This window comes from Sardina pilchardus, chromosome 3 (genome assembly GCF_963854185.1).
Source record: "Sardina pilchardus chromosome 3, fSarPil1.1, whole genome shotgun sequence".
NCBI classification, from domain to species: domain Eukaryota; kingdom Metazoa; phylum Chordata; class Actinopteri; order Clupeiformes; family Clupeidae; genus Sardina; species Sardina pilchardus.
The window spans coordinates 5,636,841-5,656,816 of NC_084996.1; the positions used below are offsets into that span (position 1 = coordinate 5,636,841).

At 46.1% G+C, this 19,976-nt stretch overlaps 2 protein-coding genes across 3 annotated transcripts in view; both read left to right on the forward strand.

Moving 5' to 3' along the window:
* The window catches only part of LOC134076455 (F-actin-uncapping protein LRRC16A-like), a 73,022-nt gene extending 62,256 nt beyond the window's left edge, over positions 1–10,766 (forward strand). Inside the window, exons 31-38 of the mRNA XM_062531523.1 lie at positions 1,155–1,221; positions 1,618–1,817; positions 2,311–2,420; positions 3,167–3,659; positions 6,081–6,132; positions 6,362–6,628; positions 7,006–7,131; positions 9,823–10,766. Of these exons, the coding sequence (XP_062387507.1) occupies positions 1,155–1,221; positions 1,618–1,817; positions 2,311–2,420; positions 3,167–3,659; positions 6,081–6,132; positions 6,362–6,628; positions 7,006–7,131; positions 9,823–10,004 (1,497 nt within the window). The 3' untranslated portion in view covers positions 10,005–10,766. The remainder of the gene's footprint in view (positions 1–1,154; positions 1,222–1,617; positions 1,818–2,310; positions 2,421–3,166; positions 3,660–6,080; positions 6,133–6,361; positions 6,629–7,005; positions 7,132–9,822) is intronic.
* Positions 10,767–12,317: 1,551 nt separating this feature from the next.
* Positions 12,318–19,695, forward strand: LOC134076039 (secretagogin-like). Of its 2 annotated transcripts, XM_062531046.1 has the most exons (11): positions 12,318–12,525; positions 12,622–12,692; positions 13,648–13,740; positions 15,291–15,380; positions 15,741–15,797; positions 16,302–16,379; positions 17,648–17,703; positions 18,409–18,454; positions 18,632–18,691; positions 19,090–19,158; positions 19,286–19,695. In XM_062531046.1, the coding sequence occupies exons 1-11, from the start codon at positions 12,456–12,458 to the stop codon at positions 19,412–19,414; spliced, it is 819 nt and encodes a 272-aa protein (XP_062387030.1). In that variant the 5' UTR covers positions 12,318–12,455; the 3' UTR covers positions 19,415–19,695. The 2 variants fall into 2 exon arrangements, with proteins under 2 accessions (XP_062387030.1, XP_062387031.1); XM_062531047.1 differs by lacking the exon at positions 12,622–12,692 and having other exon boundaries at positions 12,373–12,525.
* The last annotated feature ends 281 nt before the right edge of the window (positions 19,696–19,976 follow it).

Genomic DNA, 19,976 nt, shown 5'->3' on the forward strand with positions numbered 1-19,976 from the left:
GGGCTTGTTGACCATGTCTGTAGCCCCTGTTCCATCAGCGTGTGAATCCTTGCCTGTCCTCTGCAGTTGCCCCCCCCCCCCCCACCCCCCCTCCTTGTCCAGTGCAATTTGTAAAGTAGCGACGTATTGAATGTGATCCAGAGTTAAGTGCAGAGGACAGGTAGCTGACAGTGTCTTGGCAGGAGTCCATAATATCATCTCTCTCTCTTGACTGCTTGAGCGTAAACACCCCCCCCCCCCCCCCCACCCCCACACTGGGTTTCATCGGTCGAGCGGAGAGAGAGAGCTGCAGGTAGAGCTCACCTGGGTGGTCTCCGCGGGAACGTAGCCAATGTGATGGCATGCTGAGCATCCATGGTTACCGATTGTGGCGGGATGGTTTGTTTGAGCTGTCACTAATAGGGCTTCACGGCCAATCTCCTTGAGTGCAGGCGCGCACACACACACACATATACACACACACATATACACACACACACACACACACACACACACACACACACAGAGAGCATGAAGCACACAAGGACTGGCGCGCACTCTCAGCATGAAAGGAGGCTCGTCTCAATCCCTCGGCCACTTGACAGCCGGTCATTCCACTGCTGGGTGAAGCTCTGCTCAGCTGATAAAGCGCTATCTGCTGAGAGGGCCGGTGATGGACAGGGATAATGGGCCTGCTCCTGTAGAGCAGAGCAGAGCACTCTCTCTCTCTCTCTCTCTCTCTCTTTCTCACTCTCTCTTTCTCACTCTTTCTCTCTCTCTTTCTTTCTCTTTCTCTCCCTCTCTCTCTGTGCTGAAGGGAAAACAAATTGTCCAGAGAATTGACCTTTTAAGACATTCATGATTACTCTGGGTTTGCAGAAGGCAACAGTAGGCTAGTGCAGAAAATGAACAATTTATTTTTCTCAATGATTCAAGATCATCATATTTGTTAGGTTAAAAGGTTTCATTCGATTTGGATAGGTTCAGTTTCACTTCTGAATTTTCAGTCTATTGCAGAGACCAAGTATCTGATTTGATTTCCAGAGTAGTCGTGCCATTTTGAAGAACAAGGGAGCATCTGAGTTACTTACGGATTTCACCTGTTTTTCGAGACTTTGATAAGAAAATGTCAGTGAAAGGCTCGTCATTGGTTAATCTTTGCTTGTAATTCACAGATGACCCCCAAGTCCAAGAGGAAGAGCATCCACAGCAGAATGCTGCGGCCTGTGTCTCGTGCCTTTGGTAAGTGAGTGTGTGAGAATTCACATGGAGATACTGAGACTGAGGCTGATAAGAGTCCTTTTATGGGGGGAGCCTTTAGCACAGTGGTAGTGTCGGTGTCCCAAACCACTCCTCATCTCTCTGTGGTCCAGAATCCAAAATCCAAAATATACATCCAAAATGTATTTTGTCTTTTGAACATTTCTAAAAAAGAGTCGTCTTCCTTGTCCATCCATCACGTCTCAGCAGTACAATTGTACTGCATCGTAAATTATGTAACTGGGCTACAGATCCCCTCACTTGCTATTGTTTTCCCTTTACAGACTGTTGACACTCTTAACTTAACTTAACTGATAACTTAACTTTATGGTTCTGAAATTCTCCTTGATCTCCCCGTCCATCCCTCTTCTCATCCAGAGATGGAGTTTGACCTGGACAAGGCTCTGGAGGAGGTGCCCGTCCACGTGGATGACCACCACCAGGCTGCCCCCTCCAAGCTGGAGAAGAAGCCGGCAGGGGCCATGGGGGAGCTGCCCTCGGAGGAGGCCAAGAAGCTGCAGCACTTCACCAAGCTGCGGCCCAAGAGGAACAAGAAGACCAACTCCAGCAAGGTCCCGGTGGGTGTCTCTGGTCAGAGCCTCCTGTCTCTCTCTCTCTCTCTCTCTCTCTCTCTCTCTCTCTCTCTCTCTCTCTCTCTCTCCCTTCTCGTTGCTGACTGACCGTTGGGTTACACTGTTTCGCTGGTGTCGGGGTCAATTAGACCAGTCAGCGGTGGCCCAGATTCACTCGAGCCCTCATGTTTGGTTCAGTTCACTCACTCACACAGGCCTCATTTGATCTGTGAGCCAACACCGTTCACAGCCTAACTGATTAATGTGTGTCTGTGACAGTGATATGGGAAAAACACAGCAAACATCGATTGTGTATGATGGATCTGTTTACTGTGGGTAATTCCTGTTATTTACAGCTTCACCAAATCACTCTTTGTCCTTTTTAGCGTTTTCTGTCGGTTTATTAGTCTGATTTGTGTCGTCATCGTGACTGTTTGAATGTGTCCTCGTGAAGGCCTTTGAGGCCATATTGAAGAGATTCCTCTTGTTGTTTTCGCAGCAAATCGCCAGCGCTCCTCCCCAGGAGGGTGAACAGAACGGCCTGATGGGACGAGTGGATGAGGGAGTGGACGAGTTCTTCTCCAAGAAAGTCAGCAAAATGGACAACAAGTGAGTGGTTTGGCTGCCGTTCCCATTTCCTGTTTAATTGGACGATATGTGTCCTCCACCACCACCTCCTCCTCCTCTTCCTCTTTGTGGTTTGCTGAACCTCGTTTTTGTAATTATGTCAATTATGTCATTTTAGTTTTTCATCTGTGTGCAGCATATGGCAGAGGCTCTTGGATTACCCCTTGTGGCACTATGCCAGACAAGTGGAGTTACAAGTTACGCTCACTCAATTGAATTGAGACAAACTGTGTTTGACCATTTAATCACTCTGACGTGCTGTGACACTCGACTCGCGTCGGCCGCTAACGACACATTTTCAGTTCTGTTAAATTCACCGTGTATATCACTCCGAGAAAGAGCTTTACATCGCTCACACGGCTCTCATTTTTAATGTTGGCCTCCAAAAGCTTACCTTAGGCAACTCAAGAGTCGGTGCCTTGAATGTGGAGCACAGGGGAGCATTCCAGAATGATCTCGGGGAGAAAAACAACAATGTTGGCTTGGAGGCTGTGAAGCAGAAATATGCTGGTTTTGAAATATTTTGGCATGGGCTACCTCCTGCTTGGTTTTTGTTACATGCCTGATCCCATCTGTATGTCTCTGAGGTTTTCATAGCTTTGACTTGTCTGAATGAGCTAGGGTTTGGCATGTGTGTGTGTGTGTGTTTTTGTGTGTGTGTGTGTGTGTGTATCTGCGCTGCTCTGAGCTGAGTGTTTGACTGCGTTCTGACTGACCCCTTGTCCCAGGCGGCCTTCCCTCCGGAGCTCCGACTCCCAGGACGGCGAGAAGAAGAAGAAAGGAGGCTTCCTGAACCTCATCAAGTCCCGCTCCTCCAGGTCCGACAAGAGCCATGCCTCCTCCTCCTCCTCCCCCACCCCCACCCCGGCCCCAGCTCCAGCCCCGGCCTCCACCACCACCACCACCGCCTCTGCCCCCTCGGCCTCCAGCTCCACGCCGGCCTCTGCACCAGCGTCCACCACCCCCGTCATCCTGGAGGAGCCGTCCTCGCCCAAGGTCAGGAGTCCGGCGCCGGAGACCAGGGGCCGAGCCCCCGCGGCGGCGGAGCGCAGCAGCAGCTCGGACCGCTCGGAGGAGCTGAAGACGCCCGACTCCATCGACTCGCTGGACTCTGAGGGCAGCCCCCAGAGCGGCCGGCGCTACGGCGTGCAGGTGATGGGCTGCAGCCTGCTGGCCGAGATGAAGGCCAAGCAGGAGAAGAGGGCCTTCGGCTCCCCGAAGGTGTGTTTCAGTGTGTGTGTGTGTGTGTGTGTGTGTGTGTGTGTGTGTGTGTGTGTGTGTGTGTGTGTGTGTGTGTGTGTGTGTGTGTGTGTGTGTGTGTGTGTGTGTGTGTGTGTGTGTGTGTGTGTGTGTGTGTGTGTGTGTGTGTGTGTGTGTGTGTGTGTGTGTGTGTGTGTGTGTGTGTGAATGTGTGTGTGTGTAGGTGTGTGTAGAGTGTGACTTTGTCGTCCTGTTTTAATCTATGTGCAGGTGAGTCAGTGTGACAAGTTTGCTAATGGGACTGGTTTGTGAGGGAGTTGAGTGACCGAGAGCTTTTTTCAGTTTTTTTTATTAATAATCTAATATTGATTTTACATTTGTTTTTTTTTTATTGATTATTCACTTGACATTCTAATGTGACACTGTGATATGATCACTGAATGTTAATGTGGGTTGTGCTGCTGCGTACGCCTGGACAGAAAAAGGGTTTGACTTTAGTCGTCAAAATTCATCAGTTAGGTGGTGGTTCCCCCTAGTGGCCAGGTCGTAGTTTGCAGTCCAGCTGCAGGCTGGATGAAGTCCTTTAAAGTGATATTGGGACTGTGTGCAGTTGTATGCCACTTTCTGAAGCATGTTTTCATAGGCACTGAACATGGCACAACTGCACTGTTTGTTCCACTATGGAATGCAATGGCTCTGGATGCAAATGACCAATAGCAGCTGGCCTGAATGCAGAGGAGTTGTCAGAATGGATGTGTTGTCTCTGGGTCATTTGTGACCAAAGCATTTGAGTAGAATCAGGCGACGTGGAATTCGGAGGGCTTCGTAGGGAGAGAGGAGTGTGTGTGTGTGTGTGTGTGTGTGTGTGTGTGTGTGTGTGTGTGTTGTGGTGTCTGTGTAGTGATCGTTTAAAAGTCGAATACAGCCAGACTGGCAACGTTAGGAAGTAGCAAGAGACAGCACGGATCTGTCCACCACAGAGAAATGACATAGGTGTGTGTGTGTGTGTGTGTGTGTGTGTGTGTGTGTGTGTGTGTGTGTGTGTGTGTTTGTGTGTGTGTGAGAAAGTAAGAGGTTTATAGTGTTTGCCTGAGTTATGTTTGCTCTGACCTGGCCTCACTGCGTAAAGCTGTGCCTGCCATCTGTTGGCCAGATTGTCACTGGTGTCAACAGGCCTTAACTCTGTCAGCGTAGCGCCATCTACTGGAGATGGAGAGAAATGTTGGCCATGGCACACATGGATGTCCTGTTGTGTTGATGGCAAAGTGATTCTATTACATACAATCAGATATAAACCAGTGTAGCTCATTACTTAAACGGTACAATTAGATTTGTTTTAGCCTTGAGAGATCATCAGGTTTTATATGGCAACCAGAGGCTGAGTAAGGCATACCTAGGTTTTACAAAATAACTATCAGACACTCAAATGCAGAAGCACTTTGTCAAAGTGTAAAGAAGGGAGTTGTGTGTATATTTCGGTGTTAGGCCTACTTTAGATTTGCATTTAGGTGGCTGTCAGAATCATTTTAAATCTCGCTCATGATCAGGACCTTTGTGTCTGAGCTGAGAGTCAACCGTTCCCCTCTTTCATCACCTCCTGCCCACCGGCCTGTTGTGGGAGACGCTGGGGAGACCTAACTAATGAGTGGCGTAGCCGTTCCGCCACGTTAGCTTGTTAGCGTTAGCACGGGCCATTGCCGCTCACATTGAGCCTGCAGAAGTGAATGAGGCTTGTAATGTGCTGTTGAAACCTTTTCCCCCCGCGAGCGTCTCTCTGGTCTTTTGGCCTTTTGAAAGAGAGAAAAAAAAAAAAAAAAAGGTAGAGCAAACAGACCGTTCTTGCTAAGCCGCGCACATAACTCTTCTTGAGGTGCAGCAGTGCTTCCAACTGATGTTTTTGGCTCCGGCTTGAGTTGACACGCCAATACCACAGCTGTGAAATATGTAGGGGCGAGGTGTGGCGGTTGGTGCCGCTGGTTAAGCCTTTTTGCTGTGTCTAGGTGGTGCCGCCTAAGGCCCGGCGCCTGGAGGAATGCTCTTGGCTGGCCTCCGGCTGGGAGGGACAGGGTCTGGGTGCCGGTGGGACTCCCTATGGAGCCAGCGGCGATGTGGATGGAACTATTTGTTCCTCCGTGCGGGTCTAATTCATCCGTGCAGCACTTCCTGTGTGGCGCGTTATGAGTGAGTTGATGGAAAGGGCTACTGCTGCGGTCCAGAGAGAATGTTGTGATGTGTTAGACTGTACATTTCAGATTGTTGATAGATCTCTTAAGTTCTCAGGGTTCAGATGTTGAGGTCATGAGTGCTGTTGTATCTATGCATGGAGTTGGTAAAGCTCTTGTGTGATGGAGTGGATTATAAACTATGTGTCATAAATGTGACGTGTCTGATGTTGTTAAATTAACTGTTGTCTAATGAGGCATTTGTTTGTTCTGTTCACAGATGCCAGACTCAGGGTCTTCCAGTCTGGAACGGCCAGAGACTCCTGTGGCAGGTGAGCGCTGAGGGTTTAATTCGCAGATCGTGGTCAGGGGATAAAACAAGAAAAAGAGAATCGTAGATAAAATGTGAAAAAGAGAAACGTAGAGTAGGCTAGTCAATAGTTTTCTCCAAAAGTGTTAACATGTTTGTAGTGAAGTATTGAAGTATTCAGATTCCCGTTGTTCTCACAGGTTGTGACGCGTATTCTCTCTCTCCCTCGCTCTCTGTCTCGGGCTGCTCAGTTAAGGGCCAGTCGCTCAGCACTGAGAGCAGATCTGCCGCTGGAGTGAAGAGTGACGGAGCCGTCAGCTCAGAGAAGGCCGCGCCGGCCGAGGCCAAGCCAGACAAGCCCGAGAGGCCGGAGAAACCCGACCCGTCCTCCAAACCCCGGGCCCCGTCCACCTCCCAGACGCCGCCCAGCCCCAAGCCCCCGCCGCAGGGCAGCAAGCCGGCGCTGGCCGCCCGGCCCACCATCCCTCAGAAGCCTCGGCCCGGCGGCAAGAGCGCCGGTAAGCAGCCGGGGGGACACGTCGAGCCCTGAACTGATACTGTGCAGTGCTATTCGCTTTGACAGTCCGATGAGTGGAATTTGCCGAGCAATCAATAGACCCAAAAACCACAGGCCTCACCTGCCACTTAAGAGCTGCCTGCTGGGCTTTTTCTCTGGGCTGCCATTACGTGGGAGGGCAGTGGAGAGCTCTTAGGTTCTGGTTATGGCTCTTGGTTACGTGTGCGAATTAGGTTTCATGTGTCTCATATCCTGAGATTTGTGTCTAAATTTAGCTGTTATTTTAGTACACTACATTCTGCCTGTCTGTCTGTCTGTCTGTCTGTCTGTCTGTCTGTCTGTCTGTCACTGTCTCACCATATCCCTCTCCTCCTTCAGACGAGGCGCCGGACTCTCCTGGAGCTAGTGCGCCCCCTAAAGGGCCGGTCTTGCCCCACAGCCTGAAGAGAGTGCCCTCAGTGAAGGAGGGGGCCGCACTGGCGAGCCGACGTTCTCCTCAGGACGGTAGGTACCAGGAGTGGGGGGCTGCATCTGGCTAGGAGGGTTCTCCTCTTTGAGAACAGAACATTTTGATCATTTCATTTATGCAGGTTGCTTTGGGGTCTTTTTTAAGGTCTTTGTGCGATGCATGTTGAAGTCTTTCCGCTGCCAGTGCATGGTCTTTTTGTCTTTTGCCTTTTGCCTGCTAGCTTCTGTTGTCATGAATTCAAAATGTTTTTTTTTTTTCATCTTCGCTTTTCATTTCATGTTTTGCCATAATGTCAACACTACAACTCCCCCAGTTTAAGTAAATCTGCAGAGGATTAGTGTTTTGTGTGGTCATTGATGCCTGGTCATTCAAGAGAACACTGGAACCACGGCCTGGTTTACTAGACTACATTCAGGGCTTAAGTTGAGCCGGAACACTCCAGATCATGTTCCGGCACCTCTAACGTTGGATCCGGAACCCTTTTCCGTATCATATGAAAAATGAATGGCCTAATTGCCTTGTCAAGCCCGCCACTTATCCGGTTCAACCACTTTCCGTACGTGAGGTCATGGATTGCAAAAGGGCATAGTCAGAACTGCTCTGGACAGCAGGTGTGAGCCTAGAGCAGGGGTCGGCTAACTTTTGGCCACAGGCCAGAAGTTTTCATGCCCAATAGACCACATGCTAGTATTTAAATGCAGCTTTCGTCTATTAGTCCACACGACACGCATCTACACGGAGAATGGATAAAAAATACATTTGGGGGGAAAATGTTAGAGTAACCAAATGGTCTTGATTAAATCTGTTTGATTATCTCCCCTTTCAATATTTGTAATGCATGCCCTAAATTAGGCTACAATCATTTTGCTGTTTAACACAGACATCATAACCTAGTCAATTCTTTTTAGCTTACTTCTTTGGATGAAGTCTCCTACTTTTATTCTTAAATACTTGGTAGACTAACCTCTAACACTGACATGTTTATTATTTGCCTACAAGAAATATAGAGTGCAGAGAGGAGCGAACTATAGGAGTTAACTCAGAGAAAAGGTCAAAAAGTCTAAGAAGGAAGAAAACCTGGTATTCATCTTACTCGGTTTCACCAATGTGCCTGTGTACCTGACATGCTTTTGGTGATGAATATGCAACTGTGTTGCTGTTTGAAAAGAATATCAGATAGCATAGTCCACCAGACGGAGTGGCACCCTCAAGGTGGCCTAACTTTTCCAGACAGCAGCACAAAAGCGCGGACAGAGAGCTACACACAAAGTAGGCTAGCTGGGATATCCTATTGCGTTCCATATTTGTAAGCACCCGCTTACTCAGAGTGAACCTGATGAAACAATGGCGAAACACGTTGTTTACTAAAATTAAATAAAAAAGAAATCCGCAAATTCGAGTTGACCAGTGTGCGGTGATTTTACACTTTTCTGGATATATATGTTCCGTTACCTCCAACCTGATTTTAAATCGCTGGATCCACCCCCTCTGCATTCTGGCACTTCCCACTTTACAAATTAAGCACTGACTACATTAATAGTCAAAAGCATATCCCTCTGCCCGGCTAATGTAGTTTTCTTCAAATCAAGTCATCTTCAGCAGGATGGTGGCCCTGTTTCGCTACATTTATACAGATAGAATGGCTCCATGTTGTTTCCCCACTATAGGCTCTTGTAAAAACATGTTGATTAAGCAAAACATTACACTACTAGTTTTGTTTAAAGAGTGTTCTTTGAAGCATAGTTTCATTCACAGCTGGACCTATTGTGGTCGTTTTATTTCAATGCCGAAGTGTGGAGCTCAGTAGGCTTTATTTAGCGTCAGACAGTTGTTAATTATTAACAGACTGGTTACACCAGGGGAATATAAATGACTTGTTAGTTAGAATAGACCACTGAGACTGACTATCTAATTTATTTCTGAAGGCTAGGCTATAAAACGGGGAAAATAGGGTAAGTTTCCACAAGGCCTTCTCCCTAAAGAGGAAACCATTCTCATTGAGTAAAAACATTGAGCCATAGAAGAACAACTCTGACCCTAAGAGTAGCCAGGAGGTCGGAGCAGGTTGGAGATTTAGGCTAAACGGCAGACTGCCCCCCCTCCCCCTTTTCCTCAGCGGAGCTTCCAGCCGAAGGTAGTGCGCCCAGCCTAGGTGCGGACCCCCAGCGTCCAGCAACGGCCCCCAGGCTCCGGCCCCTGCGCCGCACCTCCAGTTCCACGGTTGAGGAGGACACGCTGCCCAAGGCAGGCCGGACGTCACACACCTGGCCCGGTTAGACCCCCCCTCCAGCCCCAACACCAACACAGTCTCTGCACACCACACACACACACACACACACTACCTGCACCTCCCCACCCACCCACCCACTGTCCCTGCATTTCTGTGTGTCCAGTTCCACATCACATCTTCATCTTAGTGGACTCAAGAGTCTTGCTCCTTTCTATGCTTCTTCCTGCAATGCTTCCTGTCGCCTTATGGGTGTTAATTGTTTAAAGTTAATGTCATGTTTCAGTTGCATGTTTTCACACAATAGTCATTCTGGGTTTGCCATGTATTTCATTAGAGTGGTCAAGTAGACTGACCCCAATGAGAAGCTGAGTGTGATGCCTAATGTTGTGTAGAGGCGAGCACTGCTGTGGCTGTAGGCCTCTCCTGAGTGCTGCCCTCTGCTGGTCAAGCTCTTTTGTAACGTCTCTTATTTCCTCTCCCGCTTGAACACGCACAGCGAAGCAGGGCTCCGCGTCCGCATCTGACCCCACGCTGAGCTCCAACCCGGTCCCGGGCCGACTGGCCGCCCGAGAGAACGGCACCAAGCCCAAGGACCGCTCGCCCGCCGCCGACCGAGACAAGGACAAAGACAAGAGCAAAGGGGAGGACGGCGGCAGCAAAGACTTTGTATTTATCTGAGGAGCGCGTGCAGAGACGCCATGTCCCCCCCCCCCCCCCCCCTCCAACTATGTCCACTTCCTTCCTTCTCCGCAAGAGCCGTCAGGAATTGCTCAGAGACTGTTAGAGAAGCTGCCTTCCCACCTCTGCTGTAGCGTTAGCCCTCAGGTTCTCCCGCCCCTTTACAGCCAGGCCTCGCTCTGTTTCGGAGAGCTAAACTGGGATCAGTTTGACCTTTTTTGAACTTTAAATAAATGAGGTTAGTAAATGCGCAGGGAATCCCTGGTCACAGGTCAGCACTCTTTTAAGAGCTTTCACGAGTACTGGTCCAGGTTTTTTTTGGACAGGCATGTGTGCGGACGATGTATGCATGTTCTATGAGTTTGTGCTGTGTGAATCTGAAAGGACGGTCCAGGACCGTCCACTCTCTCTCTCTGTCCGCCGCAGGGCCAGTGTCTGATTTGTCCACTTCTCACGCCCCGCACTTCATCGGCTCATTTGTTAGGGAGATTTGATCGTTCTTCCAGAAGTTTCCATTTCCCTTTTCTTCCAGGCCTTAATCCTAAGATACTGATCTTAAAAACATCCTCCTCCTCCTCCTCCTCCTCCTCAATCCCATCCTTGAATGGGGTTGCCTGCCATTGCAGTGAAGTGTCAGGTGTCTGCAGTAGACCTACTGCAGTGAATCACCTCAGCCCTGTAATGTGGCAAAAGGGCTCAAAGCACTGTGATCAAAAGAACAGGGTGTTTAACCACTGTTCAAACCAGTTACACTCTACAAGGTCACCCCCCCCCTCCCCCCCCCCCCCTGCCCAAATGCACTGACATGGAATTTATTCCATGATATGGCCTCTATCCTGAGCTAGTCAGTACTGTGATGTTCCTCCCAGATATAATGGCTGGACAAGATCTAGACCAGGATTACAGGCCACCTCTCATACACAATCCCCTCTTTGCCACGGGCCCTCTATTTTTCTAGATTGCTCTCTCTCTCTCTCTCTCTCTCGATTTCCCCACTTGCGCACACACACAAGTCCCAAGTTCCACAGGCTCAGCCGCACTTTTTGGTCGTGCTCCAGCTGAGTTCTAGCCGGCATTGTTCTTGATCTCAGCCCATGTGTGCGGAACCAAAGCAGCTGGCAGATGTCTGTTGCGTCTCATGAATGAAGGAGCCATGTTTTCTTGTTCCAGAAGTCTCTCACATGTCCTCTTTAACAGCCCACTCTATGTTTGCCACTTACGGTTTGTGACATGCATGTAAGGTTTATGTGTATATATGTGGATCTCTGTCTGTATATGTATGTGAAATGTACAGTACCTTGGTAAAAAAAAAAAGAATAATAATGTAATATATGCACACACGTGTGTGTAAACAAAGTCCTATATTAATATGGTACTAAGCACACTGTCATCAAGACAGTTTATGATTTGTTGTTATACAAACTGGTTGTTGGTGATGTCTTTTTTACCCATTGCAATAGGCTTATCCTTCTCTCTATGTACATTATGTCAATACCATACAAAGCAATTAATTTTAGTTTTGTTGTTGCGCTGTAAGCACAATAAACATTGTTTTCTTTATGGGCTAGGAAAATAAACATGTGAGAAGAATCTGAAGTTGTTTACTAAAAGAACTTGAATGGATGTTACTTACTGAAGTAACCACATTATGTTTGTCCCTTTTGTCCTGCTGGTTCTGATTATGGCACCTTCTATTCATAATGCATTCTAGAGAGTGGACATTTATTTGTGTATATTTATAACAATTAAAATTCTTTTACATAGCAAAACAATTGATCCTGTGTCCATTATCTACATGCATATCCTTGCATGTCATACTGAAAGATGACATGTAAGGAAGACACATTTTTATACCTTCTCCCTCTTTGTTTGATTGGCCCATACTCTCAGGTAGGACAGCATTGTGGTTAACTAGACACTAGATGGTGCTATAGAGCATATCTTCCTAGTGCCCTATATCTTCCCATTGGGTTCTCATGTTTGCAGCAGTAATTACATCACTTTTACTACCGCAAAACCACCGCGGGAAATTGTATTTTTAGAAGAACAAAATCAGACATAGCCTTCATTCACATCTGTTCATTTGGAAGATGTTTTTTTGCAAGACTTTGCCTATAACAGAAAGACAACAGTCAAGCTATAGTAGGCGATTGTGCTTAGCCTACTCTGAGAAGGTTTCCTAGCTTCAAAAAGTAGTTAATATTAGTCTGACAGAGGTGCAGTGCCAAATATGTGCAATCTAATGTGAATGTGTGACGTAGGCTACAGTAATTCGTGAGTTGAGAGACTTCTTGCGTTCCGGAAGTGGGACTTAATTGCAAGGCAAACGACCACAAGTTGGTTGTCAAAAACTGACAGCAATCAGTTGCTTCCAGTTTCTCAGTGGAAAGCATACGCGTGAGGTCTCTCGCCTCTTCTATCAATTCACTTGTTCGAGTCCAGATCTTCGCAATGGAGAGCGCTTTCGACAACTTGGACGCAGCAGGATTTCTGGAAATTTGGAATCATTTTGATTCTGATGGTGAGAACTTTTTCTATTTTGATATTGTATAGAATGTCTAACCACAAAACTCGGGCAACATTTTAAGACGCTGTAAAACGGAGTTCTTTTTTCTAGATAATGGCTATATTGAAGGGAAGGAACTCGACGATTTTTTCCGGCATATGATGGAGAAACTGGCACCCAAGGTGCGGTACCTAATTGTCTATGTGCAGTTGCAAGTCTTCTGGAATCATTTGCATAGATCACCAGATGTTGGTAAAATGAAAATAGCTTTCTTTATTTCACCCATGTGTGACATTCAAGTGCAGGCTAACATTTTTATAGTCAGGAAATGTTGAATAACATCCTTTAAACATTCATTTATTCTGCTTCAGGGGGCACATGGATCCATCCATAATGTAATAAAAACACAATTATGAGGTTCTGCTTAGTGTCTGAGAGTGTGGCCATAGATGCTGCCTGAGCTGCATGAGATGGGATTCATTATTGCCAACAATCAGCATATCACCAGAAAGCAAACTGGATCTAGGCTCCCACTAAAAGAGGGTGTGTGACTCATTGGATAATGGTCACAATAGACTTGTTTTTGTTTATATACTGTATGTTTTAGGCTTTAAAGATTATTCTCTTAACTTGACGGATGCAATGTAGCCTATATCTGCTGAACCTCCCTTAACAGACATGGCACAACATTTTCAGATGTGACAGATGTAACACTTTCTGTTACAGTTTTTTTTGCACCTTTTGCAGCGGTAGTGTAGTCTTGTAGAATTAATTCTACAACATGTCCTCGTGAATCTTGTTCAACAGGAAGACACTGCTGTTCAGGAAGTGATTTCTATGCTGATAATCAAGAAACTGTAGTCAGTTTGTCTTCCTTGACAGCCTAAGGACACGGTGTTTAGTTCTCACTGAGCTCTCACAAGGCAGATGATGTTTCAAAACTGACAGTTCAGGATACTCACATCTTTACTGCAGACCTTAGTGAACCCAAAGTGTATGACTCAGTTGGATCTGTGTTTGTTACATCCACAGTAAAAGAGACACTCTTAAACAACATAAAGTAATAATGTAAGGGCACCCTGGGTCCAGAGGTGAACACTGCCATGGCAACCATGCTAATGCCATGTCTCCCACTAGGATCAGATAACAGAGGAGAAGGTCCAGAAGCTTAAGCAGCGGTTCATGTCCGCCTATGACGACTCAGCGGACGGGCGCCTACAAATTCAAGAGGTATTCCGCTGGTCTCGACTCTCACCTGTTCCCTGTCACCTGAGCACTACAACTCCCTCATTTGCCACCTCAGGCCTTCACAGTATGTGTTAGTGTGCTAGCTGTGGTGAGGACTGTTGTTCCACAGCCCGTGAGCCCTTATCGTATCTCTGACACAATTTTGAAGTCATAACTGTCACATCCTGAGAGTGTTTTTAAATAACTGAGTGGGGAGGTTTACACTAAGGACATGTCAAGAGTGGCTTACAGAATCAGACATGGTCATCAGCCAAAAGTCAGTCATTTCATTTAGCATACAGTACCTCAAGAAGCGTTTTGACCGGTAAACCCACTGAACCCACACTTATAGGAATACCCTGTAGTCCAGGGCTCATTGCTGATCACTGAGTAGCCTACATCACTGAGTGAAAAACAATTAAGTACAGTTAGCCTGCTGAACTAGTTCATTTGAATATAGCAACAACTTTTCTGATTTATGCTCAAACAAAACAGAAATAAGCTTCTTTCTCCTTAATTTCATTTTATGCAATGTAATAATTATGTAGACGGTTCACAGTCTTTCTGCTCGATGGCATTCATACAGTATATCTATGCTTGATTCTCAGTAAAAGAGAAAGAAATGTCTTCACTTATTGTTGGTGTATCATCATGCGGGGGTCTGCAGTGATAACTTGGGTGCAGACTGAGCTCAGGCTGGGTTCATTTAGCTTATGTGAGTTTTGAACGCAGTCCAAGTCATTCGTCTAATGCACACGAAACATCGTTAAAAACAGACACAAGGAGGATAGCCAGGGCGGGGCCGTAAATGGTCGGCTCTCTGCCCACATGCATTAGCCTTGAGTGCTTGGACAGCTGCTGTCTTGGGCATGGATGTGATTTAAAGGCTGCAGCGAAGAAGAGAGGGAGATTTAGAGGATGTGGTGAAAAGCAAGGCTTTATAGTGGCATATAATAACAGGTGGAGAGCTGCCATTGATGGCCAGTGGAAACGTTTAGATATGAGATCAATGCTTTGGCAGAAAACTGGTCTAATAATGTAGGTAGTGTAGTAAAGTATAGTATAGTATATATACTTTTTTGATCCCGTGAGGATCTCTGCATTCATCCCAATTTGTGAATACACACACAGTAAAGCACATTAACCCAGAGCAGGGAGCTGCCTGCCCAGCAGAGGTGCGCGGGGAGCAGTGAGGGGTTAGGTGCCTTGCTCAAGGGCAATTCAGCCGTGGACTGGTCAGGGATCGAACCGGCAACCCTCCGAATACAAGCTCTAAGCCCTAACCAGTAGGCCCCAGATATGCATCTTTAGGCTGCGCTGATCCTCGTGGCAGGCCTACTAATAGATGGCCGTTTATGCATATGCACGTTGTAATGATATTGCCTTGGCTCTTGCCTCGGTTGTGTGATCAAAGTGTCATTTGCTTGATTTGTTGACTGTATTATTTGAATGTGAACAGGACGTCCCCAGCATCCCTCAGCATGTGGGGACTGCTCGGTGACTTATTATGGTATGTCATGAATCACACTCTTAATTCATTAATCCCGTTCTAGCTGGCAAACATGATTCTCCCAGAGGATGAGAACTTCCTGTTGATCTTTCGAAGGGAGGCCCCTCTGGATAACAGCGTTGACTTTATGAAGGTAAGCTCACAACTTGCATAGCTGGATTTGGCAGCCTTTCAACGGAATTGTTGTTATTCTAATACAGTGTAGGAAAAAAATAGAATGGTGTGGCTGTATGACCCCAAATACCAAAAAGTTGAGTTTGAAAAGAAATATAATCATTTGCCAATTGTATGTTTAGTATCATACCAGTAAACCCTTTTGATCACCTGCAAACACTTATCATAACCTCAGAAGAATGCTCCCTGGATTGCACCACTGCTTAGACACTTCAGTGTAGATAGTCTGACCACACTTACAAGAATACTGGATCGGTCAGTTCAACCAGACAGGTGGCATGTTTCGATGACTGCAGCTGAGTTCTTCATCTCTCCACAGATCTGGAGGAAGTATGACATGGACAGCAGTGGCTACATCAATGCCATGGAGTTAAAGGTAACGTCAGGGCGATATACGACTGCCCCACAAGCCACCAACATGTCACATGACGCTGCCAACTGGTCTTGCCACTTCTTATTTTATACTCTGTGTGGTAGGGCTCTGAATGTGGAAATATGTTGGTAAGGACTGTAAAGTCAAAGACAACAGACTTGCCCCAGTTTGACTTGACTTTGATTAATGCAATATAAGTGTAAGAACAGAGCATGATTATGTTTAATTAGATGCATGCATGGCCTCTGTCTTGTTTTTAGAAGCCTGAGAGTAAGTGTGACATTTGGCATTTCCTGATTAACACTTAACTTGAATACTTGAAGTGCCCGCTGAGATGCTACAGTATGTCTGAGTATTTGTTTATTTACTTGTAAAGAAGGAGTTGTCACTGCTCTTTTTATAATGGACATCAAATGGTGCCTTTTATTGTGGTACAATTCATGTCAGTGGTGGTCCTGCATTTTTTTCCATCACTAAACAAATATTCAACTTATTCTCTCCCATTAGAGTTTTCTAAAGGACTTGTTTGCCCAGCATAAAAAAGAAGTCCCCTCCTCTAAGTTGGATGAATACACATATGCCATGGTAAGCGCAGCCTCCTGAGAATGTACTTTCCAGGTCCACATTAAAATTGTGACTCTTTCCTTCCAACCAAGACAACACACATGCTAGCCTGCGTGTTGCATTCTCAGACATGAATGCGTTCAAAACACACCAAAACCGAAACAAGTGCGTTGAATGGTGTCACTTCCTGAGAGACGCATGACTGAGTTTCAGTCTGAGACAGGCCTTTGTTACAGATAGTTGAGCAGTAGATTGAAATGGATATGATATCCTTGCAGCATATGGCACAGTTGAGGCAAATTTGAATTTATTGACCAGAGTTGTTTTTTATGCAGTGGAAGGAGTGCTTGGATGTGTCTGAAGAGAGGATAGGAATTGACTTGACATAAGTCACAAAATATTGAATATAATAAATGTCAAATCCATTTTCTACTGGTTATAGGATGTATCTTGAAGGCTATCATTTTTTTATCCTGAAACATGATTGTTATTTAAAAAAAAAAAAATCTCCAGAGTGCCCTTTGCAGAGAGCAATCACTTTGCTTGCAGGTCTCTATCAAGGCTGAGAAGCAGCTCTGGATGAGAGGCAGGAGGATCATTTCAAATCGGATTTACCAAAGTCTTCTTCAGTACATAGATATACTGTAGTGCTCTTCAAAAAGATTTTAGTTTATAGCACAGATTCAAGCTGGCATGTGAAGATCGGCATTAGTTAGGAAACTGATCTGGTTTTAAGATTAATTATTAGATTCCTTGTCCAATTGAATATAATATTGAGTACCTACTGTATGGGCTCTTTGCTGAAGCTTACTTGAAGTCGGCAAACAAGTTTCCTGTTTGTTGACATGGCTGCGAACAAGCACCTGAAGATAAATGCTTTAGTTGTACCAAGACGTAAGAAATACAGTGTACGCGAGTCTTAATGTATGTGGGCGGCTCTAAGGCTTTAAGTTGTTAGAAAAGCGATTTTAGCTTCCACCTTTTCCCTAAAAACGCCAGCCTACATGCACTGGCTGCACAAAGTAAGGAGGGAAGGATTTTCTGTGAGCACACGTTTCGGTACAACTTCTCATCAGGTGCTTGCAGAGAATGTCAAATAAGCTCTGGTGCTTGTGAACAGTGATGTCAGTGAACAGGAAACTGGTTAGCGGACTTCAAGTAAGCCAGTGCACAGAGCTATGTGGAGACGTGTAATGTTTGTCAACATTCCATTCTGTGTAACAATGCAGTAATTGTGTGTTAACCCGCTAAAATCCTTTACATACTGTACCTGTCTTGTGTCTTTACAGATTAAAACCTTTGACAAAAATAGTGATGGGCGTTTGGATCTAAATGACTTAGCCAGGTATGTACAGTACATCCATGGATGTTCATACCTAAATCACATAGCAGACTGCAGACTGCGTTGTTGTGAATTTATGGGAAACCCGCTGAGTAGCTACAGGGTTTGATTCATTCTTGACCAGGAACTCGGCTCCTTGGTTCTCTCCCAACTATTGATCAGTATTACACCCCTAATGCAGTCATTGTCCTCATTATCTACATCATCTACTAATGCCTCTCTCAGCCATTCATTCTGTAAGGCCTGTGTGGCTGCTAAAAGGATGAATGCATTGCCAGTCATTCATTAAGTAAGTGAGATTGAGCATTTTTTTTGTGTGCATCTCTAATGCAAGTATAATAGGTCCCTTTGGAATCCTACAGTTTGTATCGCACTTCTCATTGCAGCATGGCTGTTTCCATTGTCTATTAGCAGTTAGCCATTAATTCACTTCCAAGAAGACTGGCACCACCACCATCCACTTATGCTGTGTGTGTGTGGTCTAGTGTACTGTACAAAAGAGACTTATGATTGCCATTGTGTCTATGTTTGGCAGAGGTTAACCAAAGCCATTAGGTCGACCACAGACGGTTTTGGTTACCTGTTTCTCAGTGAACCTCACATGAGTGACTGCTTGAAATGTCAGATGATCCCTGTGACAGTGAAGCCTTATGTATACGACATGTGTTGTAAACGCCGCCTGATGTCCACTTTTGTATATCTGTACAGGATTCTGGCTTTACAAGAAAACTTCCTGTTGCAGTTTAAGATGGATGTGAGTTGTTTGCAAGTAATCCAGCCGTAGAGCCAGTGAAACTACTGTAACTGAACTTTTCACCTTAAATGTGTAAATCTTCATTTATGCTTCCTGCTCTCGTGGCACTGTCACAGTGCACAATGAAATAAACATGAAAAAGAAAAACAACTTTCAATTTTTTCCTGATATCCACAGGCGGGCAGTCAAGACGAGCGAAAACGTGACTTTCAAAAGATATTTGCCCACTATGATGTTGTAAGTACCTACTGTTAAGGAGGGAGACCTCCTGGGAACAGTATAATGAAACTATGTGTAGGCTATTATGTTTTCTCCTGGACCTCGTGGGGTCCATTATTGAAGCAGCAAGTCCCCTTATTCAGTTTGCTGATATTAAAACTGATGCCTAGCAACTATTTCTAGCCATCTCTTTATTTCTATCATTCTCAGATGTGTTCTGCTTTGCCCTGCCTATTTATTTTCCTCTCTGCTGGTCTCCATGCTATTTAGCCTTGTTATGTTCGTGGCTGGTGGCTTTGTTATGTTTTTTTTTTTTGTGGCTCGTATGATTCTGCCCAGCGAGTGACATCAGTCTTACTGCTTGCTTTCTTAAATTGGGTTATTCCGCTCGGTCACTAATGGTCTCTGTGTTCCAGAGCAAGACGGGAGCGCTGGAGGGGCCTGAGGTGGACGGCTTCGTGAAGGACATGATGGAGCTGGTCAGGGTGAGTCACGGGGGTCAACAGCCGCGGTGTTCGATATCATCGCCGCGGTGTCTTGAAATCAGGTTGTAGTTCGCTATTGATCACCTAATGAGACAGACTGCCGTGTTCTCTCTCCCCTCCCGTCCAGCCTAGCATCACTGGACCTGAGCTGGACAAGCTGCGGGCCATTCTCTTGCGCCACTGCGACGTCAACAACGACGGGAAGATCCAGATTAACGAGCTGGCCCTGTGTCTGGGGTTGAAGTTCAAACCCTGAAGTTCTGACCCAATGCCCGTGGGCCAACTGGGTGTCTGTGAAAAGCACTGACCGGATCTGCATGGGTCGACGGACCAAGTTAGGAAGTGTATGTATTTATGTTAGGCTTTTATGAACTGTTTTTGTGCATAAAAATGAGATGAAGCTACTCAATTGCTCCCTTTGTAGCAATCCATTTTGGTGAGCTTTGTGAATTGTGTGTGTTGTGTTACTACTTCAGATGGCTTTTTCTTGGTGTAGGTAAATACCTCAAACATTATTAAAACTGCAAATCAATTGAAGTGCTCTGAGCCTCTGTGTTTGATTAATGTCCAGCTGGTATCTGTGTGTGTGACTTGCTGCCTCTCAACAAGTGCCCCCACTGCTCAGCACACCTTCGTGCAGGCAATCTGCCCTCAGGCTTCACTGTGCTGATATCAGCCCATTAGCTTCCCACAGATAAGCGTGGAGACACACAGCAGCTGTTGGCAGCCCCGGGCTTTCACAGACTAGCGTGACACTGCAGCAGGTCTGCAGCACTTAGACGCCCTTTGGAAACTGCTGTGCGGACGGCCGAGCGCAG

Bases quoted from the DNA above. Each gene is read 5' to 3' on its own strand.
- LOC134076039 (XM_062531046.1), top strand. From the start codon at position 12,456: ATGGAGAGCGCTTTCGACAACTTGGACGCAGCAGGATTTCTGGAAATT. The intron at 12,693-13,647 runs GTGCGGTACCTA...GTCTCCCACTAG, and splicing joins TGGAGAAACTGGCACCCAAG to GATCAGATAACAGAGGAGAA. The intron at 13,741-15,290 runs GTATTCCGCTGG...ATCCCGTTCTAG, and splicing joins GGCGCCTACAAATTCAAGAG to CTGGCAAACATGATTCTCCC.